The following is a 27,468-nucleotide window of genomic DNA, read 5'->3' as shown; positions in this document are numbered from 1 at the left end:
TTTTTATATGTCAGAGATAATGACATGACGATTGCACTATGCCCAACTTTTATTTTTAACAATAAAGTATTTTAAAAAGAAAAGAAAGAGTGCAGGTAATATAATTCTGAAAGCGATAGGAATTAAAAGGGGAGCATAAACAAGTGATCTAGGCTAGGTTTCCATCTCAATTTTACAAACCGCAGCATCAACTTAAAATTTAACCATTAAGTAGTAGTAGTTGTTATTCTGCACACAAAGATCTAGGGAGAGTACATTAAATAAAAAAAGAAGGATAGAGAAAGCACTTCACAAGTAGGCCTGGTGCAGAGGTGGGCGGCAAATCGCGCATGTGTAGAAGCATCTGGATCGGTGGGTGGAGCCTCCCGCCGCCGCCACCACTACCGGTTCGCCCGATTTGGGCCGAACCAGGAGCAACCTACCTCTGGCCTGATGTCCTGATGGCGCGTTTTTAAATAGAGAGTAGAATAGGAATTCAAATAATTTATGAAGTGATAGAAACAAGAAGTAGAAAGTAGAATTTGGGAAAATAGTATTGTGTATGAAGTAAAGGTAAAGGTTAACGCATAACGGAGTGAGCTCCCGTTCCTTGTCCCAGCTTCTGCCAACTTAGCAGTTCGAAAGCGCGTAAAAAATGCAAGTAGAAAAAAAGGAACCACCTTTGGTGGGAAGGTAACAGTGTTCCATGCGCCTTCGGTGTTTAGTCATGCCGGCCACATGACCACGGAGATGTTTTCAGCTTTGAAAGGGAGATGAGCACCGCCCCCTAAAGTCGGGAACGACTAGCGAGGGGAACCTTTATCCTCATTAACCTGTCTTTATTATTTTTTACAAATAACTCAAGGTGGCAAATATATCCAACACAACTTCCTCCCCTTATTTTCCCCACAACAACAACCCTGTTAGGTGGGTTGAGGTGAGAATGAAAGACTGGCCCAACTGGCTTTCATGGCTAAGGCAAGATTTGAACTCATGGCCTGCTGCTTTCTAGCCGGGTGCCTTAACCGTTAGATCAAGCTGCCTCTTCATTAATCAATAATCAGTATAAGACCTGGATAATTTTGTAAGAGGCAGCATAAACTTACCTTTATGTAGAAAAGCCACGGAATAAGACACTTCTTTGGAATTCGTATCAGCCAAACAGTAACACAAACATAAACTTCCTAGAAAGAAAACATATATATACAGGTAATCCTCAGCGTACGACCAAAATTGAACTCAGAATTTCTGTTGTTTTTTTTTAAATATATGTTTTACTAACTGATAACCCGGCATTGTCCAGGTATTTATTTATAGGGGGAAAATGTCCGGACCAAACGTAATTTCTAATGTTGGATTTCCCCCCTCCCCCCGTTTCCTAACAATGGCAACTTGATTACAGACATGCAAATGCTTTATGAGTTGTATTGTATTGTATTGTATTGAATGGATTTATAGGCCGCCCAATCCCGGAGGGCTCCGGGCGGCTTACAGAAAGTTGACACCCGGTTTCTGGCATGCCGTGACAGTCCATGGACTTGGGCGTTGGGAACCACTGGTCTAGGACAGGGGTGTCAAACTCAATTTCACTGAGGGCCGCATCAGAGTTGTGTTTGACCTCAGAGGGCGGTGTGTGTGCTCCTAGGGGTGCATGGCCAGCTCGTCGTCTCTCATGTTGGGGGCGCCTGTGGTGTCCCGAGCACTCCGTAAGTGAAAACAGGCTCTTGAGCTCTGTTTTCACCTGCGACAGCCTCCTGCAATCCTCTGCCAACGAAAATGGAGCTCGGGGAGGACCACACGCAGCCCTCACGAGCTCCGTTTTCGGCTGCGCTGGCCTCCTGCAACCCTCTGCCAGAGAAAACGGAGTTCGGGGAGGACCACACACAGCCCTCCCGAGTTCTGTTTTCGGCTGGGCTGGCCTCCTGCAATCCTTTGCCAGAGAAAACGGAGCTGGGGGAGGTCCACCCGCAGCCCTCACCAGCTCTGTTTTCGGCAGCACTGGCCTCCTGCAGCCTTCTGCCAGAGAAAACGGAGCTCAGGAAGGCCACGCACGGCCCTCCTGAGCTCCGTTTCTGCTGGCAGAGATGCCGCGAGCCGGTCCTTTGCTGCTTCCAGGGCAGCCCCGTGGGCCAGATCTAAGCACCTCGCGGGCTGTGAGTTTGGCATCCCTAGCCTAGGATATACCATTTAGTAGAGGAAATACCTCTGGAAGACAGGTTCAGTCTGCAGCATAGCAAGAACCAAAAGAGAGATTCTGCAAATTTATAACTCAAAGTTTCCCAATGCTTGTATTCCAAAAACTAGCTTTGCCTCTCTTGTATACAGACCTGTGTCACTGGTAAATATGTGTAGATCCAAAGGTTTGGGTATCGTTTCTTGGTCTTGGTAATAGCTGTAATTCAAGTTCACAGATCTAGGAAGAGAAAACAGGAGATACTACATCTTTATCTCCAAGAGCTACATTACGGAAGTCCATAATCCACGTGAAAGGAATCAACCGGATTCTCCAACGAAGCACACTTGTCATCGTAAAGATTTATTTATTCAATTCAGTTCAGCTAACTGTTTTTGGAAGGATAAACCCATAGTCCCAGCGACTCCGTGATTTACAGAAATGAGATTAATGAGCAACATGCAAGCTATTTATTGAGGTGGATTAGCTAGGCAGGATTATACTGATACAGCTATTAGCGATTTAAATGCTTATGCAGAATTTTTATCATTTGTATTTGTGAATGTGGGACGTGTTAAGTTTAGTTTTCCTTCTTCCTAGTTTCTTTTAGAGGGTTGTGGGTTTTTTAAAATAAATTTTAATATGCTTTTTCAATTTTTTTAAAAATTGGATTCACTTTATTCCATTCACAGAAGCACACACACATTGTATATATATACAAAAATACATACATGCATACATACATATATATAATATAAACATATAAATACATATACATAGATACACACACACAAACACATATACACTATATTGCCAAAAGTATTCGCTCACCTGCCTTTACTCGCATATGAATTTACTGTAAGTGACTTCCCATTCCTAATCCATAGGGTTCAATATGACGTCGGTCCACCCTTTGCAGCTATAACAGCTTCAACTCTTCGGGGAAGGCTGTCCACAAGGTTCAGGAGTGTGTTTATGGGGATTTTTGACCATTCTTCCAGAAGCGCGTTTGTGAGGTCGCACACTGAGGTTGGACGAGTGTACGTGGCCTACCACTTCGTGGCTGAGCTGCTGTCGTTCCCAAACACTTCCACGTTCTTATAATACAGCTGACAGTCGACTGTGGAATATTTAGGAGCAAGGAAATTTCACGACTGGATTTGTTACACAGGTGGCATCCTATCACAGTTCCACGTTGGGATTCACTGAGCTCCCGAGAGCGACCCATCCTTTCACAAATGTTTGTCAAAACAGTCTGCATGCCTAGGTACTTGATTTTATACACCTCTGGCCATGGAAGTGATCGGAACACCTGATTCTGAATATTTGGGTGGGTGAGCGAATACTTTTGGCAATACAGTGTATTTCTGAAACTCACCTTAATCTTATGTCAGCCATGGAGATCTCCAAAGGTGCTTCAAGCTGTTTAAAAATCAAAAGGCAGCTTTGGGTTATCCCGGTAGAGAGGATCAGAAAGCAACAGTATTTCAAACATACCGTATTTTTTGGCATATAAGACGCTCTGGAGAATAAGACGCACCTTAGTTTTGGGAGAGGAAAATAAGAAAACAAAAATTCTGCCTCTGCCTACCAGCATCCATCGGTATTCAGCTGGCTAGTGTCCTTAGCAAACAGCCTGCTCACCTTCCCCACATTAGTTCGCTGGCTGGTTGTGAGCATGCGCAGGCTCATTGGGGCTGATACGCAGCTTCAAAAACACAGCTGATTGCGACAGGGAGCTCCAGTGAGTAAAGCAGGTGAAGTACGGAACCCGTCAGACAAGGCAGCAGCTGTTCCGGGTCGCCATTTTGGCCTCCACACCTCACGTTTTCAGCCTCCAAACGCTGCGCTTGAGACCCATTCAAGGCAGCGGTGATCACCAAAGTGCATTGCTGACGATCACCTCCCAAAAACACGATGTGTGGAGGCCAAAAACGGGGCATGCGGACGCCAAAAAAGCGATGCGCGGAGGCAGCGATCGGCAGCGATGTGCTCTAGCGATCCCCGCAGCCAGTGGTAGGATTCAAATAATGTAACAACCGGTTCTCTGCCCTAATGACCACCTAGGTAGGTGGGGCTCGGTGGTCATGTGACTGGGTGGGCGTGGCCAACTCAACATCACTCAGGTCGCTGGGCACATTGTCTTAGCTGTTACAATGTAATAAGGGTTAACTGGAGAGGCAGTTTCTGTAAGCAGGGCAACAAAGATTAGGCTAGATCAGCTCTGCAAAGTGGGGAAAAACCAAAAGGAGATTTCTTCCAACAACCGGTTCTCCGAACTGCTTAGAAAGTTAACAACTGGTTCTCCCGGATAGGTGCGAACTGGCTGAATCCCACCACTGCCCGCAGCCTTGGAGGGGTCTCAAATGGAGAGTTCAAAGGCTGAAAACGGAAGGCTTTAAAATGATGTCTGAATGCAATCAAATTATTTAAATTCTGTGTAACGCTGCTTCTATGGGACTCACGTTTCAGATTTCAAAATGGATGTTGTCCTTTGCATTCATCAGGCCCACATTTAGCTCCAACCCTCCCCACCCCCAAAAAAATCCCCCCTCCACATTCAATTTAGCGGCATTTTCACTTTACAAAGTCCGCAGGAGAACTTACTATTAGTTTAGCGTCTTTGTCGGGATAAAATTGGATGCAATGCAACGTGTCTCTTTCTTCTTCCTACAATGAAAAGAAATGTAAACAGAGACCGGAGTTCTATCTGTGGAGGTAAACATTATCCTGATAGACTGGTCCAGAAATGAATTTCACAGGAAAACCAGTGAATCAGGAAGGTATTTGTCCCATTTGCTTAGGTAACAATTCGTGTATATTTCTATCCAAAGCAATAGCAATAGCAATAGCAGTTAGACTTATATACCGCTTCATAGGGCTTTCAGCCCTCTCTAAGCGGTTTACAGAGTCAGCATATTGCCCCCACAGTCTGGGTCCTCATTTCACCCACCTCGGAAGGATGGAAGGCTGAGTCAACCTTGAGCCGGTGAGATTAGAACCGCTGAACTGCAGATAGCAGTCAGCTGAAGTGGCCTGCAGTACTGCACCCTAACCACTGCGCCACCTCGGCTTACCAAAGCCGCCTCGCTTACTCTCTTTACCATCATAAATAAGATTATTTATCCCACCTTCATTATTGTTATGCTATAAATAACTCAAGGCGACAAATGTACCTAATATTCCTTCCTCCTCTTCCTCACAACAACAACCCTGTGAGGTGAATTGAGCGGAGGGGGCCCCCAAATCAACCAAGCAACTTTCATGCCTAAGGTGGGACTAGAACTCCCAGTCTCCTGGTTTCTAGCCAGGTGCTTCCACCACTGGACCAAACTGGCCAACATTTTCTTATATTTCAGTTCTGCAACCAATTCTATAATTTGCCTCAGAGTTTCAGTTATGTTTAGAAGATCTTTCCTTGTAACCAGAGAGAGAAGACGGAGTTGTTGTGGCCCGCCAGCAGAGCTGGCAGCGGATTCGGACAGTGAGGAGGTTGGGGAGGAAGATGGGCTAGTCCTGGAGTCTGGGGAAGGCTCTGAGGAGGGCTCTGTGTCGGAGGCAGAGAGGGGGCCAGGGCCGTCCAACAGTCATCAGCTACCTTCGACAGCGGTGAGGCAGATGAACAGCTGGAGCCTGTTCCCAGTGTGCTCATGCGCAGAGTTGCCAGAGGAAGGGAACAGCTAAGGAACAAGGGTCGACTTAGGAGGAAGGCCACAGGTGGATGGTGAATGGCCCCTCCCACAGGGAATAAAAGAGGAGGGAAAGGGGAGTGGAGTTTGCAGGAGACCATTAGTTCATTTCTGCATTCTTGCCAAGTATTGCGGCGTCTGAAAGATATCGGCCTGGCCACTCTCCAAGCCTGATAAAGGTTGGTAATTGTGAACTATCTTGAAAGACTGCGGGAGAGGAAAAACTTTGCTGGAGAGGAATTCACTGTAAACTAAATAAAAGGGGTTTATCGGGACGAGGACTCGGCTTCGTGCTGCTGGGGAAGCCTAGGTGAGAACAGGAGCAAGATTATTTCTCCTGCAAATTCTTCTAAGCATGACTTCAATTGCCTTTAGCTCCGTATCATTTGAAGAGGTGCGTCAAACGGCTACAATTAAATAACCCACGGCATGAGGAATATATGAGCAAGAGGACCAAATTCTTCTTGTTTTTGACCTTTGTGACAATGTAGAATAGTCTTTGTTCCACCATATCCCACTGGGACCAAATGAGATCATCAACAATTCTTTCTTTCAAAAGCCGGTTCGAATTTTCAATCGTCTGAAAGGGAAGGAAATGGATTTACAGGAGAGAAATAGTACAATGTCATGTAGTAGAACAGAGAATGAATCGGGTTGGAAGGGACCTTGGGAGGTCTTCTAGCCCAGCCCTCTGCTCAAGGAGCAAATTCTATTCCCAAGGTCATGCGATCCCCTTTTGCAATCTTTTCATAAGCAACCGGGAAGCAGATTCACTCAGCAACCGGTTACTAACTTATCAACTGCAGTGATCCACTTAGCAACGGAGGGAAGAAAAAGGGGCAGAACTCACTTCATCAATGTCTCACTTAACAACATAAAGTTCAATTGTGGTCGTAAATCAGGGATTCGATTTAATCTGTATGATTTATGGTGAACTCTCAACTGGCAACTTGAATTCCGATGGGAAGGAGTTTTATCTTATACCTTTTCCTAATTCATCAAAAACCAGCTCAGATTTCTGCCCAGGTAATTTATTTTTTACACAATGAAAGAAACTACATTTAGAACAAAACTTGGATATTTTTTTCACTCTGCCCAATCTCATTTCAACTACAAAAAAATAATAATAATAATAGCCCAAAAGGAAGATAATTAAAACATACCACTCTGTCTCCTTCTCGGACAGTTCTGATGTCCAATTTTTCGGCATCTTAAGAAACATAAATACAAGCTTAGATGACAGAAGTAAAGGAACAGGTATCAGGTATATAAAACATTATTTAAGAAATCTGTACATATGTATTTGTTCATTTCTGCTATCGGGGTTCAAAGGGTGTTGCATGACAGGGCAAATAACATTTTTTTTTGTCTTTTAATAATCCCTTGCATCAGGACGGAGTCAGGGCAACTGAATGGAACTGAGTGTTTATTGGCCGGATGCCCTTCCTGTCACCAATGCAGGGTTCGCAGTAGATGGTTTCACATTGTGCAAAGGGAAAATAACATGTAGCGACAAAAATCTTGGATTAGATCGAGGTGTCAAACTCGATTTCATTGAGGGCCGCATCAGGATTGTATTTGACCTTGCGGAGGGCCGGGGGGGGGGGCATGGCCTGCTTGACGTCCCCCGTGTCGGGAGAGTGCTCTGCCAGCGAAAACGAGCTCCCGAGCTCTCTTTTCAGCTGCGACAATCTCCTGCAACTCTTTGCCAGCGAAAACGGAACTCGGGAGAGCCACACGTGGCTCCATTTTCGCTGGCAGAAGCACTGCGGGCCAGTCCTTCACTGGTTCCAGGTCCCGTGGGCTGGATCTAAACGTCCCGCGTGCTGGATCCAGCCCCCACGCCTTGAGTTTGACACCCCTGGATTAGATTAACTCATATTTCAGATGCAAGCTTTGCACTTATCCTTATTTGCATGTCAGTAGATGACCTATTCTAGCCGATGCTAGAATATAATTTTGGGAGAGTCAAAGGGGAAACGGGATTCCCTTAAGAACTACAGTGATTCACTTAACAGCTGTGGCAAGAAAGATTGTAAAATAGGACAAGACTGACTTAACAAATGTCTCACTTGGCAACAAAACGTTTGAGCTCAATTATGGCCGCAAGTCATATATCACAGTTTTAATGGATTCTCTTCCCGTAACTCCAGATCAATCACTACAACTTTCTTATGTGTTAAGAAAACCTCTGAAATGGAAAGTAGGGAGTGTATCCTGAATTTTACGCTACCCATGTGCTCGCCCGCTGTTTCCCCCCCCCCCGTTCTAAATGGGCCGCAGCCCCGGGGTTGGGGACCTCTGTGTTAGGCAACTGGTTGCGTCCGCTGAGTCCCGCCCAGCCGCCCTGTTTAGGATAACCCGCTCCCTGTTGAACAAAAGGGAGGCGGGGGAACCCTTGCAGGGCAGAGCTGAAGAATATGCCCAATTCTTAGCGGACAAAATTGCTCGGTTTCGGACGGACTTGGACTCCACACCTGCAGTTCCAGCCGAGACTCAGGGGGACCAAGTACAACAGCTCTGGGTTGAGTTTCAGGAGGTTACCCCCGGGGATGTGGACAAGGCCATGAGAGCTGTGAGTTCCTCCACCTGTGCTTTGGATCCGTGTCCCTCATGGCTGGTTTCTAACTGCAGTGAGGTGACACGAGGCTGGATCCAGGCGGTTGTAACCGCCTCCCTTCGGGAGGGGAACTTCCCCGCCGCACTGAAGGCGGCGGTGGTGAGACCCCTCCTGAAGAAGCCATCCCTAGATCCAGCTGTCCTTAATAACTACCGCCCGGTCTCCAACCTCCCCTTTCTGGGGAAGGTTGTCGAGAAGGTGGTGGCCTTCCAGCTCCAACGGTCCTTGGAGGAAGCTGACTATCTAGACCCCTTCCAGTCAGGCTTCAGACCCGGTTACAGCACTGAAACCGCCTTGGTCGCATTGATGGATGATCTCTGGAGAGCCAGAGATGAAGGACATCCCTCCATCCTGGTCCTCCTTGACCTCTCAGCGGCTTTCGATACCATCGACCATGGTATCCTTCTGCGAAGACTGCGGGAGGTGGGAGTGGGAGGCACCGTGTTACGGTGGTTCTCCTCCTACCTCTCGGACAGGTCGCAGTCGGTGTTAGTGGGAGGGCAGAGATCGTCCCCAAGGCCCCTGAAATATGGGGTGCCGCAGGGTTCGGTCTTATCCCCCCTACTATTTAACATTTACATGAAACCGCTGGGAGAGATCATCCGTAGGCACGGGATTAGATACCATCAATATGCGGACGATACTCAATTGTATCTGTCCGCCCCGTGCCAAATCAATGAAGCGGTTGACGTAATGGGCCGGGGGCTCGAAGCCGTCATGGACTGGATGAGGATTAACAAGCTTGTGCTCAACCCAGAAAAGACCGAGTGGCTGTTGTGTTTTCCTCCCAAAAATTCGGCCATTAATCCAACACTCAGGCTGGGGGGTCAAATTTTACACCCCTCAGAGAGGGTTCGCAACCTGGGAGTCCTCCTGGATTCACAGCTGTCATTCGACCATCATATAGCGGCTGTGACCAGGGGGGCATTCGCCCAGGTACGCCTGGTGCGCCAGTTGCGACCCTACCTGAACCGGGAGGCCCTCACAACAGTCACTCGGGCCCTCGTGATTTCTAGGCTGGAATACTGCAATGTGCTCTACATGGGGCTGCCCTTGAAGAGCATCCGGCGACTTCAGCTAGTACAGAACGCAGCCGCGCGAGTGATTGCGGGTGCACCCCGATTCACCCGCATTACACCTATCCTCCGCGAGCTGCGCTGGCTACCTGTTGATCTCCGGATGCGCTTCAAGGTGCTATTGACCACCCATAAAGCCCTACATGGCAGTGGATCTGGATACTTGAGAGACCGCCTTCTGCCAATTACCTCCCTACGGCCTATAAGATCTCATAGGTTAGGCCTCCTCCGCATCCCATCGGCCAGCCAATGTCGGCTGGCAACCACAAGGAGGAGGGCCTTCTCAGTAGCGGCCCCGACCCTTTGGAACGAGCTCCCCGTAGAGATTCGTACCCTCTCCACCGTCCAGGCCTTCCGCACAGCCTTGAAGAACTGGCTCGCCCGTCAGGCCTGGGGATAAGGACCACTACCCCGCCCGAATGTTGTATGCATGTTGCGTATTATTTTATTATGTGTTGTTGTCGTAGTATTGTATTGTATTGTATTCCCCTCTCCCTGGTTTCTGTGAGCCGCCCTGAGTCCCCTCAGGGAAAAGGGCGGCCTACAAATAAAATCAATTCCAATTCCAATTCCAACTGAATTTTCCAGGTTTTGAATAATATAATGATCTTGCAACGTTGGAAGGGGAAAGAAAGCTGCACCCGATTCGCAGCAATGTATTGTTGGTAGCTGCTGTTTTACATTTTGAATTACAAATGCTGCAATTGTACAAATGGCACTGTGAATTCGAAATGTTGAAATCACATTTTGTTTTTCAATCAAGAACAGGAGAAGGAGTTTTTCGAGCAGGGTGGTTGAAATTTCTGCGTTGCCCTGCTTAGAACTTAATCTCCCAAGCCTTTTATTTTTTTCAAGTTAAGTTTGAATACTGTCTCTGTATTATACAATACATCTATATCAGGGGTGTCAAACTCAAAGCCCGAGGGCTGGATGCAGCCCACGGGGTGCTTAGATCTGGCCCGCGGGGCCCTGCTGAAAACAGCAACGTACCGGCCCATGGTGCCTCTGCCAGCAAAAACAGAGTTCGGGAGGGTCGTGCATGGTCAAGCTAGCCACCCCACCCCTGGTCAAACACAACCCTGATGCGGCCCTCAATGAAATTGAGTGTCAGCGTTCCAAATATCATCCAGAATTAAATCAGAGTCCAAGGCATAGCTTTCATCAAAGTTCCAATTTAATAAGAGAGACATGTTGGCACATCTGTGGGAAACCCGAATCTGAAAGCTTCCTGGGTTTTCCATCCAGTTGAAAGTTCATGATCTTGCCCCCCCACATCCACAAGTCCATCACATGGTCCAATCTTCCTCTGCCATGCTGGCATTTCCACCCATCTAGTTCCGGTCAGGTGCAGAGGTACAAAGACAAAGGATGACCTCGGGCTTCACCTTTAAAGCCCTACATGGCTTAGGACCTGGATATCTACGAGACTGTCTTCTGCCACATACCTCCCAGCGTCCGATAAGATCTCACAGGATGGGCCTTCTCCGGGTGCCGTCGACTACACAATGTTGTCTGGCGGCCCCCCCCGGGGGAGGGCCTTCTCTGTAGCTGCCCCGGCCCTATGGAACAATCTACCCCCAGAGATCCGGACCCTCCCTATTCTCTTGGCCTTCCGTAAGTCTATTAAGACCTGGCTATTCCGGCAGGCCTGGGGCTGTTGACCTCTTGAATGAGGTCCAGCCCCACTAAGGTTGCGTGCATGTTGTGTCTTTTAACTTCCCTGTCTTTCTATTTTAAATTTTTTTAGTATTTTTAAATTGTTTTTATGTAAGCCGCCCGGAGTCCTTCGGGATTGGGCGGCATATAAATTTATTAAACATTAAACATTCTAGAAAGGAATGTTTTATTTTGACAGCAACACATTCTACTCCTTACTATTTCCCCCTCCCAACTCCCCACTAATGAAACAGCATAGTAAAGAAAGAGTGTGTGTGTGTGTGTGTGTGTGTGGCAGGCCAAAGATCCTAAAAAGAATATGATTGCGGGCCTGATATTGAGTTTGACACCCCTGCTCTATATTGTACGCATATTTATTTTGGTTAATTCAGCAGAATAGAGTTATTTGAAGGATTTATTTATTTATTTATTTATTTATTTATTTGTTTGTTTGTTTGTTTGTTTGTTTGTCTTGTATGCCGCCCGCTCCCGGAGGACTCCGGGCGGCTCACAAAAGACAAGGGAAAGGGGGAAAACGAGACAAAGACAACATATTAAAAACAAAACCAACATTCACAATTTCCGTGGAGGCAGATGCTTCTCAGCCCCCCCCCTTCCCCCAGCCTGCTGGAACAGCCAGGACTTGGTGGCTTTGCGGAAGGCCGGGAGGGTAGTAAGGGTCCGGATCTCAACAGGGAGCTCGTTCCAGAGGGCCGGAGCTGCAACAGAGAAGGCTCTCCCCCGGGGAGTCGCCAGCCGACATTGGCTGGCAGATGGAATCCGGAGGAGACCCAACCTGTGAGATCTGATCGGTCTGAGGGAGGTAATTGGCAGGAGGCGGTCTCTCAGGTACCCAGGTCCGATGCCATGTAGGGCTTTATAGGTAGCGACCAGCACCTTGAAGCGGATTCGGAGACTAATAGGTAGCCAGTGCAGCTCGCATGCCCTCCTCATAAACCGTGTTATTCGGAATAATAACAGTGGAAAACACAAGGGACGCAACATACATACAGCATTTCCAATATGTAATTCTGATATGTACGTGTGCTTGCAATCCTACTGCCTTTTAGTACAAAAAAAACCCCTAGAACTTGACAAGGAACTTGCAATCAAAATGTAGACCTAAAAGCACTTACATTTATCTTCTGAAATGAGTAAGAGGCAGCTATCCGACAATGACTTTTTCTCCGTAAGAGGATATAGGAACTGAAAAAGAGAATTGTTCAGAGATTTTTTTAAAAAAAAGAAATATTATGGTTTGCCACTGGCCCCTCATATTTGTCTAATGGGAGTCTCGTAATTTGATCCCATTAACATTGCTTGTTTTTTGGGAGGGAAGGCTGGGGGGGGGGAGGGAGGGATGTATATTAGGCTTGACGGCGGGTGTTAGATTTTAATGTAACATGATTGCACATGTATACTGTCTTCTCTTATTCTTTTTTTTTTTAAACTAAGATATGTTAAGTATATTGATATGGAAGCATAAATACCATCAACATAGAATGGAGTTTGCTCAGAAGCGGAAATACACCAATGAGAGGAAGAGTGGGAAGCAGAGGAGAGAAGAAAGATGGGAAGAGAGGGATAGGTGAGGGGGTAAGGGGGGAAGATGAGGAGGATAAGGAGGAGTGGAATGAAGAGAGAAAGATGGGAAGAGAGGGATAGGAGAGAGGGTAAGGGGCGAAGATGAGGAAGATAAGGAGGAGTGGAATGTAGAGAGAGGAGAAGGAGAAAGGAAGGGGAAGTAGAGTAGAAAAGGATGATGGAGGGAAGAAAGGAGATAGGAGAGAGGTAGAAGAAAGAGGTGTATGGAGAGCAGAAGAGCTAATAATGGGTTTTTATCCTTCTGGGCGTTGATGACAAGAGGAACTGATGTAATTAATAGGATATTGGCTATGTAATAGTATACATGTGATTGTATGTTATGAAAATGGAACGGTAGCAAAATTTTGAGTAGTTTGGAGAACCAGTAGGCGACATTTTGAGTAGTTCAGAGAACCGGCAAATGCCACCTCTGACTGGCCCCAGAGTGGGGAGGGAATGGAGATTTTGCAGTACCCTTCCCCTGCCACGCCCACCAAACCAAGTTATGCCCACCAAGCCACGCCCACAAAACTGCTAGTAAAAGAATTGAATTTCACCACTGCTGCATTGTTTTTACCATCAAGTTTCTCCACTATCTTGTTATTAATGACCTTCCTGTTGTCTTTTAATTGCAGATTTCAACATTCTGATTTTATGACTGTTGTCATCACAAGCTGCCTAGAGTCACTTTATTGTGAAATGGGGCAACTAATATAAATGTAATAATATTTTAAGCCTGAATGAGTTTATTGTTAAAAGACAAGTCCCATTTGGGAGCCATATGTAGTACAGATAGTCCTTGACTTACAACCACAATTGAGCCAAACATTTCTGTTGCTAAGTGAGACATTTGTTAAGTGAGTTTGGGCCCATCTGACAACCTCTCTTGCCACCAGAAGTTCTGAAATTAATAACATGGTCGTTAAGTGAGTCTGGCTTGTCAGATGGTCGCAAAAGGGAATCACGTGACCCCCGGGACACTGCAACCGTCGTAAACGTGAGTCAGTTGCCAAGCGTCTGAATTTTGATCCCGTCACCCTACGGATGCCACAATGGTCGTTAAATGTGAAAAATGGTGATGAGTCACTTTTTTCGTTTTGCAGTTGTAACTTTGGTCACTAAACGAATTGTCATATGTCGAGGATTACCCGTACAAAGCTGCTGATTAGGGTTAGTAATAAAAAAAAAATTACAATGTACTTAGTGCTTCTTAGCAATGTGCTACCATAGAAAATAATTTCAAGTCTTGTGGGAAAAGGTGAGTTAAAATCGCTTACTTGGACTCTGATGCAGCTATCCACCGCCTTTAAAACTTTCACATTATTAAGCGGGTGAATTTCAATCAGCAAGGTCAGGCATTTAGGAACTGGGATTAAAAATAAATACAAAGAAGAGAATATTAACCCATAATTCAGTGGTTTGTGAAGTCCGTTGAAGTGCGTTTAGGTAATTCAAGTACCTGTTTGAAAAAGGAGCTTTCTCTCTTCCTGTGTTGTCTGAAGAAAACTGATGGCTGTTTTATTTTTTAAAAAAAGATATTGAAAATAAAAGATATTTATTTAAAAAAAAGATATTGAAAAAGATATTGAACAACAATAGCATTTAGACTTATATACCGCTTTACAGTGTTTTTACAGCCCTCTCTTAAGCGGCTTACAGAGTCAGCCTCTTGTCCCCAACAGTCTGGGTCCTCCTTTTGCCCACCTCGGAAGGACGGGAGGCTGAGTCAACCTTGAGCTGGTGAGATTCGAACTGTCAAGTTGCAGGCAGCCGGCAGTTAGCAGAGGTAGCCTGCAGTACTGCACTCTCACCACTGCGCCACCGAGGCTCAGTTAACCATCAAAGCTGACGCCAGCCAGAACATAGAACAGGGGTCTGCAACCTTAAAAACTCAAAGAGCCATTTGGACCCGTTTCCCACAGAAAACACCGGGGGCTACAAAACCTGGATGGGCGCGGCCAACTCAATGTCACCCCCACCCAGTCACATGACCTCCCCCAGCCACACCTACTCAGGTTTCATGGCGCTCTGCTTTTCTGTGAGAAATGGATCTCGTTCTCGTTCTCTCTCTCTCCTTCCCTCCCTCCCTCTCATTTATGTTTTTCTTTCTTTTTCCTCTCCCTCTCTCTTCTTCCTTTCCTCTTTCTTTTTTTCCTTCCTTCCTTCCTTCCTTCCTTCCTTCCTTCCTTCCTTCTCTTTCTTCATTTCCTTCCTTCCCTTTCCCTTTCTTTCTTTCTCATTGAGTACGATAGCAAATCCAAAATAAAGTTATTAATTGTGGGAAATTGCTTCTCAGGAAAATTTTCATACTGAATTCTAAGTTGATAGAGGCTGGCAAAATTGAACTAACACCAACAGCATATATATTTTGATTTTTGTGTGTGTGTCTGGCAATATAATAACATTATCCAAAATTAAAAATAATCTTATTTTCAGATGCATTTTTTTGCCATCTCTGTTATTTTCTTTTTAAAAAATCAAGAGTTGCCTCCAATTTGTGCCTTTTTGCAAACTGCAGTTTTCTTGACAAGATATCTAGCTTGCCATTGCTTTCGACATAGCTCTGTTTCTCTTTCTTTTTTTCTTTCTTTCTTTCCTTCTTTCTCTTCCTTTCTCTCCCCTTCTCTGATTTCTTGCCCTCTCTTTTCCCTCTCATTCTCTCCCTCCAGCTCCTTCATTTCTCTCCCCCCTTTTCTCTCTCTGATTTGTTTCCTTTTTCCCTCTCTCTCATTCTCTCCCTCCAGCTCTCTTTCATTTCTCTTTCTCTCCCCTTTTCTCGCTCTCATGGATAAAATTGGTTTTTGAGATTTTGAAGGATAGAATACACATCTAACTAACAAAAGCGCACATAAGGGAAAGTTAACTTTCGAGAAGCAAGCTATCATTCCCCAGCAAATTTCCAAACACCAGAAAAATTTAGTTGCCTGAATTAGAAAGAGCAAAAAGGAAGTGATTGTCACGAAATCTGTCAACAACAAGGGAGTTCATGTCAATATACAACATCCCTCAAACTGGGGGACTTACCCAACAAGGTCTTTTCATGATTGATGGAGCAGCTGATCACACACAGGTCTTTTTCGAAAGCGTACAAGTGCTGTTGAAAAACGAAATGGGAGATAACCTGTATTACAAATCAGGGTTCCCAAATTAAGCTAAGCCACAAATGGATCACACTTGGGTTTAGCTTAATGGGAGGTGTGCAATTCAGGCCAAGGTGGATAAAAATCAATTATTATTATTTTTTTAAGTGAAAAAAAATATCGGATTTTTTTAAAAAAAATTAAATCGGATTTTTATTTTTATCAAATTTATTTTAATAAAATACTTTTGGAGTAAAAAAAATCTATCTAAAGATAGTTTTCTATTTAAGATACATTAATAATTTCATTATAGGGACACGGTGGCTCAGTGGGTGAGTTTGTTGATCAGAAAGGTCGGCAGTTTGGCGGTTCGAATCCCTAGCGCTGCATAACGGAGTGAGCTCCCGTTACTTGTCCCAGCTTCCGCCAACCTAGCAGTTCGAAAGCACGTAAAAATGCAAGTAGAAAAATAGAAACCACCTTTGGTGGGAAGGGAACAGCGTTCTGTGCACTTTTGGTGTTGAGTCATGCCGGCCACATGACCACGGAGACGTCTTCGGACAGCGCTGGCTCTTCAGCTTTGAAACGGAGATGAGCACCGCCCCCTAGAGTCGGGAACGACTAGCACATGTGTGCAAAGGGAACGTTTACCTTTCCCTTTAACAATTTTGTTTATTCAGCATGAAATGGAACTTAGTTATGTAGCATGAGGCGGTAAGAGCCGAGGTAGCCCAGTGGTTAAATGCAGCACTGCAGGCCACTTCAGCTGACTCCAGTTCTGCAGTTTGGCTGTTCAAATCTCACCGGCTCAGGGTTGACTCAGCCTTCCATCCTTCTGAAGTGGGTAAAATGAGGACCCGGATTGTTGTTGGGGGCAATATGCTGACTCTGTAAACCGCTTAGAGAGGGCTGAAAGCCCTATGAAGCGGTATATAAGTCTAACTGCTATTGCTATTTGCTATTGCTATTGTATATTCTGAATATTATGGTTTAAATAGAGTTGATTTAAATCAAGCCGTTTTACTTAAATCATGATTGAAATCGTGATTTAAATCAATTTGATTTAAATCGATCTGATTTAAATCAACTCGAAAACCACCCTGATTCAGGCACCGAGTTTTTTGAAACCCTAATTGACAGCTTAGCATTTTAGGCGAACCAATCAAACAAGGGGGCTCAGCAAACCCTAAAGAACAAAATAAGAGTTTATTTCAGCAGAAAGTGGGGACGCAGGATGACTGACAGTCGCGGGAATGCAAGCTTTGTGACTTGGTGATTCTCCTGGAAGTAACGACTCACCAAAGTACAACTCACCGAAGTCCTTGGAAGGTTTTTGGGCCACAACATCTGAATTATCAACCATTTTCCTGGCTTTTCCCTCACTTGGTTGCAGGGTGGATTTGATTGAAATCACGGTTTAAATCACGATTTAAATCACTAGTAAAGAGGCTTGATTTAAATCAAAATTTTTAAAGGACAACTGCCATCTGTCCCACAGAGGCTCCTCCTGACCTAACTCACCGACAGCCTCAATATTGCGGAATATACAGCCTCATGCTACATAACTAAGCTCCATTTCATGCTGAATAAACTAATGTATCTTAAATAGAAAACTATCTTTAGATAGATTTTTTATTCCAAAAGCATTTTAGAATAGAATAAGAGAGTTGGAAGGGACCTTGGAGGTCTTCTAGTCCAACCCTCCGTCTAGGAAGGAAACCCTATACCGTTTCAGACAAATGGCTGTCCAACCTCTTCTTAAAAACTTCCAGTGTTGGGGCATTCACAACTTATGGAGGCAAGTTGTTCTACTGATTAATTGTTTCAACTGTCAGGAAATTTCTACCCAATTCTAAATTGCTTCTCTCTTTGATTAGTTTCCATCCATTGCTTCTTGTTCTGCCCTCAGGTGCCTTGGAGAATAGCTTGACTCCCTCTTCTTTGTGGCAACCCCTGAGATATTGGAAGACTGCTATCATGTCTCCCCTGGTCCTTCTTTTCATTAAACTAGACAGACCCAATTCCTGCAACCGTTCTTCGTTTTAGCCTCCAGTCTCCTAATCTTTGTTGCTCTTCTCTGCACTCTTTCTAGAGTCTCCATATCTTTTTTACACTGTGGGGACCAAAACTGAGTGCAGTGTTCCAAGTGTGGCCTTACCAAGGCATTATAAAGTGGTATTAATACTTCACATGATTTTATTAAAATACATTTGATAAAAATGAAAAAAAAATCTGATTTAAATTTTTAAAAATCCAATTTTTTTGCATTTAAAAAAAAAAACATTGATTTTTATCCACCCTGCTTGGCCGTAAGTTCTGTTTATTTTGCACTGAGCTTAACTTGACATAAGATTTGGGCTGAGGGAGTGTGGCAAGTGGGCTTCCATGCCCAAGGCAGGATTAAAACCTGCCCCCCACCTCTCCATCTCCTAATCCAGCACCCTAACCATTAAACCGGTAGTCCTCGATTTACGACCATTCATTCAGTGGCCATTTAAAGTTATAACAGCACTCCAAAAAAAAGACTTATGCCCGTGTTTCACGCTTAACAGCGTTACGGCGTCCCCGTGGTCATGCGATCAAAATTCAGATGCTTGGTCACTGATCCGTACTTATGACCGCTGCTGCATCTCAAGGTCACATGACTGCTTTTGCGACCGTCTCATGAGCAAAACCAACAGGGAAGGAGATTCACTCAACAGCCGGGGTTACAAACAACCGCTGCAGCGATTCGCTTAACAACGGAGGCAAGAAAAGTCATAAGATGGGGCAAAACTCACTTAACAACTGTCTCACTTAGCAACAGAAATCTGAGGCTCAACTGTGGTCGTAAATCAAGGACTACCCATAACAGGGTTCTTTGCTAAATTTTATATTATTGGCTGAGTGTTATTATACTGAACTGTTGGTTCTGTGAGATAGTATTGCTATTTTTTTTAATAGTTTTGCTGTATATACTTATATAACCTCTTGCTTGTTGATTTCATTGCAAAAGATTCAATTTTCTTGGAAACAATCCTGCCTGTTTAAAGCCAACGTTTCATTATCCAACTTCATTTAATCCTTACAGAAGACAAATACAGCGTACCTGGTTGTTTTTATTATCATTATCATACAATCCAACATTGGTATATTCCTGAGGGCCCTGGAAAGAGAGTTGAGCTGAGCGTTAAATATTCACCTTTTAATGACATTTTAAATATTTACTCTCCCTCGCGAAAACACTTTTTCTGTCAAACCCCCACCAGTTTCCTCAAGTAAGAAACAAATTGGTCTTACCTTCCAAGTATAAAGAACATTTCCATTTCTTTCCACATTTATTATATGCAGCGTTTCCGAATGATTTCCCCCGGCATCTAAAAAAGGCAAGCATGAATGCATTTCTAAACTCATTCAGTCCAACTGTAAAGGAAAGCCAATTTATGAAAAGAATTTGCAAACATGATATTAAGACTTGAGCAAGCTGAGTTGGAAGGCGGGGTTAAAGGTGTCATCAGTTGGGAATCATTGCGTAGCCACAAGGGACCAAAATTCAGCTCCTCCATGAATTCTTATCTAGTGCCAATTTAGCTTTGATCATCAGTTCACCAGATTCTTCTGCATAGGTAGCAATGCAGGTAATCCTCGATGTACGACCACAATTGAGCCCAAAATTTATGTTGCTAAGTGAGACGGTTGCTAAGTGAGTTTTCCCCCATTTTACGATTTTTCTTGCCACGACTGTTATGAATCACTGCAGTGGTTAAGTTACTAACATGGTTGTTAAGTGAATCACTGCAGTGGTTAAGTTACTAACACGGTTGTTAAGTGAATCACTGCAGTGGTTAAGTTACTAACACGGTTGTTAAGTGAATCACTGCAGTTAAGTTACTAACATGGTTGTTAAGTGAATCACTGCAGTGTTAAGTTACTAACACGGTTGTTAAGTGAATCACTGCAGTGGTTAAGTTACTAACACGGTTGTTAAGTGAATCACTGCAGTGGTTAAGTTACTAACACGGCTGTTAAGTGAATCACTGCAGTGGTTAAGTTACTAACACGGTTGTTAAGTGAATCACTGCAGTGGTTAAGTTACTAACACGGTTGTTAAGTGAATCTGGCTTCCCCATTGTCAGAAGGTCACGAAAGCGAATCGCATGATCCCGGGACACTGCGACCGTCATAACTATGAACCAGTTGCCAAGCATCATGTGACCAAGGGGGACGCCCCAACGGTCGCGAGTGTGAAAAAGGGTCACTTTTTTCAGTTGTAACTTTCAAACGGTCACTAAGTGAACTGTTGTAAGTCGAGGACTACCTGTAAGAAAACTCTTGCTATGCTTTGAATGCAACGAATGCTCCTGGTGCTTTGCGCCCCGACACAGATCATGTCTGCAGTCCATTTGAATCCAGTAAAAATAACTTTTCTGCCTCATGAATAGGGCAACTGTTTGAGGGTTGCGTCTCTTAGCTGGCTGCATCTTAACATCACATGGATATTATTAACTTTTAGAACAGTGAGAGATAAACTTCAGAACTTATCCGTAGGAAGGAGTTGATCTATCACATGAATTTATTTGAAGAATCTTATACGTTTGTGCCCGGAAACACAAAAATATTGGACAAAAATTTGGAAATGGGTGCAAGAAATTACAGGACAACAGATAAAATACAAACCCGAAATCTTTCTACTGGGAATAATCAAAGGGAAATATACAAAGAAAATTAAGTACATATTAACACATCTTCTAACTACAGCTAGAATAGCATTTGCCCAATGCTGGAAACAAAACCCCCTCGGACGAATTAGTGATTAAAAAAAACTTTGGATTGTGCAGAGATGGACAAATTAACACTGAAATTAAAAGATAAAGAAGAGTCGGAATATTATGAAATTTGGAACAATCGGTACAAATGGCTGCAAAACAAGAATAAAATTATTTAAGCCAAAAAAACAATATATATACAAATATATAGAGAACTGTGTATAAAGCGTGTAAATATAGAAGCGAAATATTATATACATGTACAGGTATGATGACATAACAATGTTGATGTAATGACTGTAAGGTGTTGTAGAAGGGAAAAAATAATTTAAAAAATCTGCTGAATTTATTTGAAGAATCTTATACGTCAAGGGTTGATTTTTATTTTTTTAGTGTTTTGAATAAAGCAGAATATCCTTTTTAAATTCTGCTAAACCCCACAAACATTTTGGGCCCCATGGACCGGTTCCGTGGAGAGGTTTTTCCGTGGACCGGAGAGGGCGTGGTTTCATATGCTGCCTGCATCCCACGAATGAGTGCTTTGCTTGTTTACGTGGCCTGGTTTCTGGCATGCCACACCCAGGTGTGTTCTAAGTACATAAGACTTCTTATAGACTTCAGAAGAATGGTTGCAACTACAATTTAATCTGTGCAAAGAAATGTAAACAGAGGTAAAGGTTCCCCTCGCACATATGTGCTACTCGTTCCCTACTCCAGGGTTAGAGTGCTCATCCCCGTTTCCAATCCGAAGAGCCAGCGCTGGCCGAAGACGTCCCTGTGATCATGTGGTTAGCATGACTCAACGCCGAAGGCGCACGGAATACCTTCCCACCAAAGGTGGTTCCTATTTTTCTACTTGGCAGGAAACTGTTTGCAAAGGGCTCGAACTTTTAACTTTTGATGTTTGCCTGGTAGAAATTCGAAGTTCAATCACAAGTAAATGCCGAGTAATATCTAAGTGCGGTTTCCCCCCATGCCTGGGAAGAAAAACTGCAAATACACAAAATGTCAAGTTGTGACATTTCTAGAGGAGGAAGGCTGGCCTACGTGAGATCGATGGTTAGTAGGAAGTAGGAATGAATAATGATTTCCTGCTGTCTCGCTTTTCAGGTCTTGCTGTTTTAACCTTTCTTTTTCAATTATTACGCCATTAGCTAACCTCATGCCACCTTTTCAGGAAGTTTCAATAGCAAATCAATTAGCGTTTTTGTTATTGTTATTATTTTTTAAGGCCGTTCCAATCAGATATGTGGACAAAGTATCCATCTTTCTTGGCACCGATCTTCATTCATGTTCAATGGCTGAGATAAGATCCTTTGCCAAGAATCAAGCGCTGTTTAAATGTCCTTTAATTTCAAGGAGAAATGGCAATGATTAACTTTGTTAAAGCCTTGGGTTGGTGCAGATCCTGTTTTTTCACTGCTCCACATGTCTGTTGTTGATTTCTGTCCTGCTGGAGAAGCTATCGTTGGCGGGGTTTTCTTTACAGTTTTGGTAAATGTGGAGGTGTTTGACATCTTTAGCTTTTTGAAAACAATTATTCCACAATACGATCAGTTTTCAGTCTTTCCTTTCTCCTATTCTACCTTTATTTTAAAAAAAATCTGATAATTAACAACAGTAATGTAATATAATTCACTGGTTAAATCCAACCATTAATATCAATTTTCTATAGACAGTTATATATGTAAGTCACGTTATATTTATAGTTAATTATTATAAATGGTCCTAACTTAACAACTGTATTAAAGGAGGAGTTTAAAAAAAACTGCTGTGAGTCCACTTAACCACCACAGCAAGGAAGTTCTTAAAATGGGGCAAAACTCACTTAACAACTGTCTCACTTAGCAACATAAACTCTGCGCTCAATTTTAGTGGTAAGCTCCCTACAATTACGCTGATCTGCCTGTGATGGAAATATGTAGACAATTTCCGAAGGTATGAGGAATACAAAAAGTTACTACTTGTAGGTTGAAATAGGTTGGTTCATGAGAATGGAATTAGTGTTAGGTAGTCCTCGACTTACAACAGTTCATTTAGTGACTGCACTGAACAAAAAAATGATGACTTATGACCGTTTTTCACACTTATGATGGCTGCAGCATCCCCCACGGCCATGCGATATACCTTTGGACGGAAGATCAAAATTCAGACGCTTGGCAAGCGGTTCCTATTTGTGACGGTAGTCAGTTTTGTGATCTCCACGTGCGGGGGGAGCTGGGTTCGCTTAACAACCGCGCTACTCATTTAACAAACGCAGGGATTCGCTTAACCGCCGTGGCCAAAAAAGTCGTAAAATGGAGCAAAACAAACTCACTCAATACGAGTTTCTCCCACAGCAACATCAATTTTGGGCCCAGCTGTGGTCGTAAAGCGAGGACCCACCTGGACTATTCCTCTCTTTAAGGCAAAGCGCGAAGTTGGAGGAGAAAAATAAGTTGCTTTTCTTCCTTGTGCAAGTTAGTCACTGCGTGATTCGGTTTCTCCAACTTTTGAGCGGAGAAACCCGAGCAAGGGAAGGGATTTCCCTGGTCGCTCCCTGGATCCCCCGTTTTGCAGAGCCCCGCGGGATCCCGGTGGGTTCCCCCCACGCCCGCATCAAGGCAAAGGGCTTCGGAGGGGCTCAGCTGGCGCCCACGGGGCTGCTCCAACTGCTTGCACCCTAAGTCAACTATGCCAAAGCCCGGTGCTCACCTGCGCTGCCCTCTCGGCCCGGCCGCTCCGAAAGCCAAGGTCCCACGTCCCGGGAAGGGTCGAAGCGAGCGCTCAGCTTGCACAGCATCGCCCGGAAAGCGCCGCCCGGACGGCCAGGCGGCTGCAGGGGAAGGCGTTCCCCTCGTCGTCTCCCGGCGGGCTTTAGGACCCGGGGCGGCGGCGACGGCGGCGGGCGCGTTTCAAGCGCTACTTTCACTTCTTGCCGAGCAGCTGCAGCAGCGCCGGACTCCGGCAGGCGCCTTAGGCGGGGAAGCTGTTTCCTATTGGACGCGCCGCGCGTCCTTCAGGGGAGCCTGGAGGGGCGGGACCGAGTCTGATGCTGGTAGAGGAGGAAGCAGCTGCGCGCCGAGAGGGAGCAAATCCCGGAATTATGCTTATGCTTACTACTACTGCTACTACTACTGCTGCTGCTGCTGCTGCTGCTGCTGCTACTACTACTACTACTGGTGGTGGTGGTGGTGGTGTCGTGGTAGTAGTGTTGTGGTAGTATCATGGTAGTAGTACAGTAATAGTGTTGTTGATCATTGCAGTCAGCCAGATGTTCAGACTGAGTTTGGCATTAGTATTAGTATTATTATATACTTTATTCAGTAAACATGAAACTCGGTCAACTGAATATTCAAAAGTGCATCACAAATACCAATGACTGATGCCAATGGTTGCTACGGGTTGCTGCCAGGGTCCTAAGTATCAACCAAGTACACTACTACTACTACTACTACTACTACTACTACTACTACTACTACTACTACTACTACTACATACTTTATTCACTAAACTCCGTACAATAAAGGGGCAAAGCTCCCAGTGAAGTTTTGGATTACAAAAAGTGGGACTAAATGGACCATTGCGAGGAAATAAGGAATGACTCTGATGGGCCCAAACCCAACTTAATCTTTGCGAGCTTTTGAGGTTGCTTGAAACTTTCTGTCGTAGGTGAGACCAATCTGCCGCTCAATTGTATTGTTAGAATCCTGTTGGCCCCAAAACTGCCTTTGCATAACTACTCGGTCTTCCTGTTTATATCCTCCATCAGTCTAGCCCAGGGGCAAACGTAAACACTCAAAGAGCCATTTGGACCCGTTTCCTACAGAAAAGAAAACACCAGAAGCCACAAAGGTCCTAACTGGAAGCCCCCTGTTCAATTCTTCTCCTGGCGGACTGTGTTTCTCTCCCCCACCCACCGGAAGCTCCTCTCAAAATTGTGGTGCCGACCGGTGACGGAGCCGCAGCAGAGGGAGGAAAGAGCCACATGCGGCTCCAGAGCCGCAGTTTGATAGCCAAAGGGTGTCAAATTCAAGGCCAGCAGGCTGGATGTGGCCTGCGGGGTGCTTAGATCCGGCCCTCGGGACTGCCCTGGAAACCCGAGGTCCAGCCCACGGTTCCTCTGCCACTGAAAGTGGAGCTCGTGAAGTCCCCATACAGCCGTGCCCCAGGCACTGCTTTGAGCCCCAACGGCCTCCTGCAGACCTCTGACAGTGAAAAGGAAGTTCGGGGGACGGGACATGTGTTTCCTCCCTCCCCCAAGCTCTGTTTTTGCTGGCAGAGGACTGCAGGAGGCTGTCGCAGCTGAAAACGGAGCCTGGGATAGCTGTATGTGGCCCTCACAAGCTCCATTTTAAGCTCTCACAGGTTGGCCTTTCTCCAGGTGCCGTTGACCGGACAATGCCGGCTTGCGACCGCTCGGGGGAGGGCCCTCTCTGTAGCTGCTCCGGCCCTGTGGAACGATCTACCCATAGAGATCCAGACCCTACCCACTCTCTTGGACTTCCGAAAAGCCACTAAAACCTGGCTATTCCGGCAGGCCTGGGGCTGTTGACCACACGAACGAGGTCCAGCCCCACCAAGATTGAGTGTATGGTGCGTTGCTTTTAAAATTGTTTTCCTCTCTTTCTATTTTAACTTTTTATCCTTTAGCCTTGTTTTTGTAAGCTGCCCGGAGTCCTACGGGATTGGGCGGCATATAAATTTATTTAATTACAATTACAGTTACATTTTCACTGGCAGAAGCACCGCGGTCTGAAAACAGGGCCCAGGAGTGCTTGGGCCACCAAAGGTGCCCCTGACACAAATGATATCATGCTGGCCATGCCCCCTGGCCACGCCCCCATCCCCAAGGTCAAACACAACCCTGATGCGGCCCTCAATGAAATCGAGTTTGACACCCCTGGCGTAGCCACTCTGGTTCCACCACAAATGCGCGAACAACAAAAGCGCGCCTGACTAAACCACGGTGACAAAACGCTGACAAAACCGGGCCGACGAATGAGCGCTGAAGTGCGCCGACAACAGCGCGCCGACAACAGCGCGCTGTAACCCTAACCCTAAACCTAACCCTAACCCTAAACCTAACCCTAAACCTAACCCCAAACCTTACCTTAACTTAAATCACGCTTCTGTCGGCGCGCTTTTGTCGGCACGTTTTTGACATCGTGGTTTTAGCGCTGCGGTTTTGTTGGCGCGTTTTGTCGTTCGCGCATTTGTCGGGTCACGAGCCACTCTCTGCATCTGGCAAAATGAATCGGGCTCTTTTAATAAAATATTTCTCTTGCTTGCTTTATTTATATATTATATAAAAGTTGCTCACTGACTGCTGATTTTTGTTGCTAGGGTTTTGGGGTGTTTTTTACGCAGTCTTTTTAAAGGACGGATATATCTTTTGAGTCCTGCCAAAATTAACTTAGATGGCGGTAAAATTCAAGTTATCTGTGAATCCTTTCTGCCCTCTAGTGGCCATCTGAGGTTTTGCAGCTCAAATCTGACTGACTACTCTTCGGCTCTCATCAAAATCCCTGTGATTTTATATCTATATAAACTGTGTCACTCATGTTAACCGGTTAGATAAAGGACAAGCATTTGCAGAACTTCCCACACCTGGTTACAGGTGTAACTTAGTGAGATGGACGAATGGAGCCTATATGGATTGTGAAAAAGCAGGATAGATAGTGTCAGCCTCTGTTTTGCTGCTTGCTTTTCGGCTGCCATTGAAACGGGGAGGGGGGGGGCATGGTATTTGGGTGGGGAATTGTTTAGTGCTGGAGTTGTACTCACCATCTACTGCGCATGTTGCAGATAGAGGATTTGCCGCCAAGGCCAACTGTCCGGCATACCAACCTGATGATGATTTTTGAAGATGTCTCCCACATGACACCTGTGGGGTGTTTGGATTGGACCAGCGGTGGGTTTCAAAAATTGTTCGAACCTACTCTGTGGGTGTGGCCTCCTTTGTGGGAGTGGCTTGCCGCCCATGTGACCGGATGGGAGTGGCTTGCCGCCCATGTGACCGGATGGGAGTGGCTTGCCGCCCATGTGACTGGATGGGAGTGGCTTGCCGCCCATGTGACCGGATATGAAGATGCCGACGACACTTGTCAGAACCACCTTAAATTACCTCACACACAGCACTGGCATGCATAAGAATATGATGTAAACTTGTTTTTTAAAAGGCATCTTTGGTTTGCGTTAAAACAACTTCAACACACGCAATGTTCTGATTGCTCCACAAACGCAGTAGTCATCCTTACCTTCCACAGAGGCACTGAGTTTTATAAATATGAGCATGATAGTGTAGAATAATCATATCCAAGGACCAGTGGTGGGTTTCAAAATTTTTTAGGACCTCTTCTGTAGGTGTGGCCGGCTTTCCGGGTCCACTGGTGGAACCTCTTCTAACCGGTTCGGTAGATTTGACGAACCGGTTCTACCGAATAGGTGCGAACTGGTAGCAACCCACCTCTGGATTGGACTATAGGGTGGGGGTTGGGTCATATATTGATATCTATGATTATACACGCTTTTGCCTCAGATCTTGCTTTGCCTAGCTGCTATCTACTCATAACCAGTAAAAGGACTCTTAATTCTGCAAATTGGAGTTGAGTGGTTTCTTTCTTGGTTACTGATGGAAGCAGGCCTGAACAGATATTGATCAGCCTTTGAACTTTGGGGTTGGAGAAGACTCTTGAGACTAAGAAGGGAACTCAGAAAGGAAATAGACCGTCGAACAAATCCATCCGGATTTCTCACTTGAGGCACAAATTAGCAAATGCCTCTTATCTGATTGTGGCCGAGTCCATCGGTCTGCAACCTTAAACATTCAGAAGAGCCACTTGGGCTTGTTTCCCACAGAGAACAAAACATCGGGAGCCACAAAA

The 27,468-nt window shown here is 45.1% G+C and overlaps 1 protein-coding gene across 4 annotated transcripts in view; it reads right to left on the bottom strand.

The window, feature by feature from the left end:
- GSAP (gamma-secretase activating protein) overlaps positions 1-23,466 on the bottom strand; it is a 68,177-nt gene extending 44,711 nt beyond the window's left edge. For 2 of the 4 annotated variants that reach the window (XM_087722277.1, XM_087722279.1), the window contains exons 1-13: positions 23,297-23,466; positions 19,137-19,213; positions 18,946-19,002; positions 15,802-15,871; positions 14,237-14,290; positions 14,055-14,143; positions 12,330-12,399; positions 7,005-7,051; positions 6,317-6,421; positions 4,760-4,822; positions 3,531-3,574; positions 2,307-2,392; positions 1,086-1,163 (exon numbers count right to left, since the gene is read on the bottom strand). In XM_087722277.1, the coding sequence (XP_087578403.1) occupies positions 1,086-1,163; positions 2,307-2,392; positions 3,531-3,574; positions 4,760-4,822; positions 6,317-6,421; positions 7,005-7,051; positions 12,330-12,399; positions 14,055-14,143; positions 14,237-14,290; positions 15,802-15,871; positions 18,946-19,002; positions 19,137-19,213; positions 23,297-23,384 (928 nt within the window). In that variant the 5' untranslated portion in view covers positions 23,385-23,466. The remainder of the gene's footprint in view (positions 1-1,085; positions 1,164-2,306; positions 2,393-3,530; positions 3,575-4,759; positions 4,823-6,316; positions 6,422-7,004; positions 7,052-12,329; positions 12,400-14,054; positions 14,144-14,236; positions 14,291-15,801; positions 15,872-18,945; positions 19,003-19,136; positions 19,214-23,296) is intronic. The other 2 variants (XM_087722278.1, XM_087722276.1) reach the window with 2 other exon arrangements.
- Between the last annotated feature and the right edge of the window lie 4,002 nt (positions 23,467-27,468).

This window comes from Thamnophis sirtalis, unplaced genomic scaffold (assembly GCF_051295495.1).
Source record: "Thamnophis sirtalis isolate CommonGarterSnake01/CBP01778 unplaced genomic scaffold, rThaSir2_p1.2 scaffold_9, whole genome shotgun sequence".
Taxonomy (NCBI): Eukaryota; Metazoa; Chordata; class Lepidosauria; order Squamata; family Natricidae; genus Thamnophis; species Thamnophis sirtalis.
Note: the sequence above shows the minus strand (reverse complement) of the source record. Positions and strands in the feature narration are given on the sequence as shown.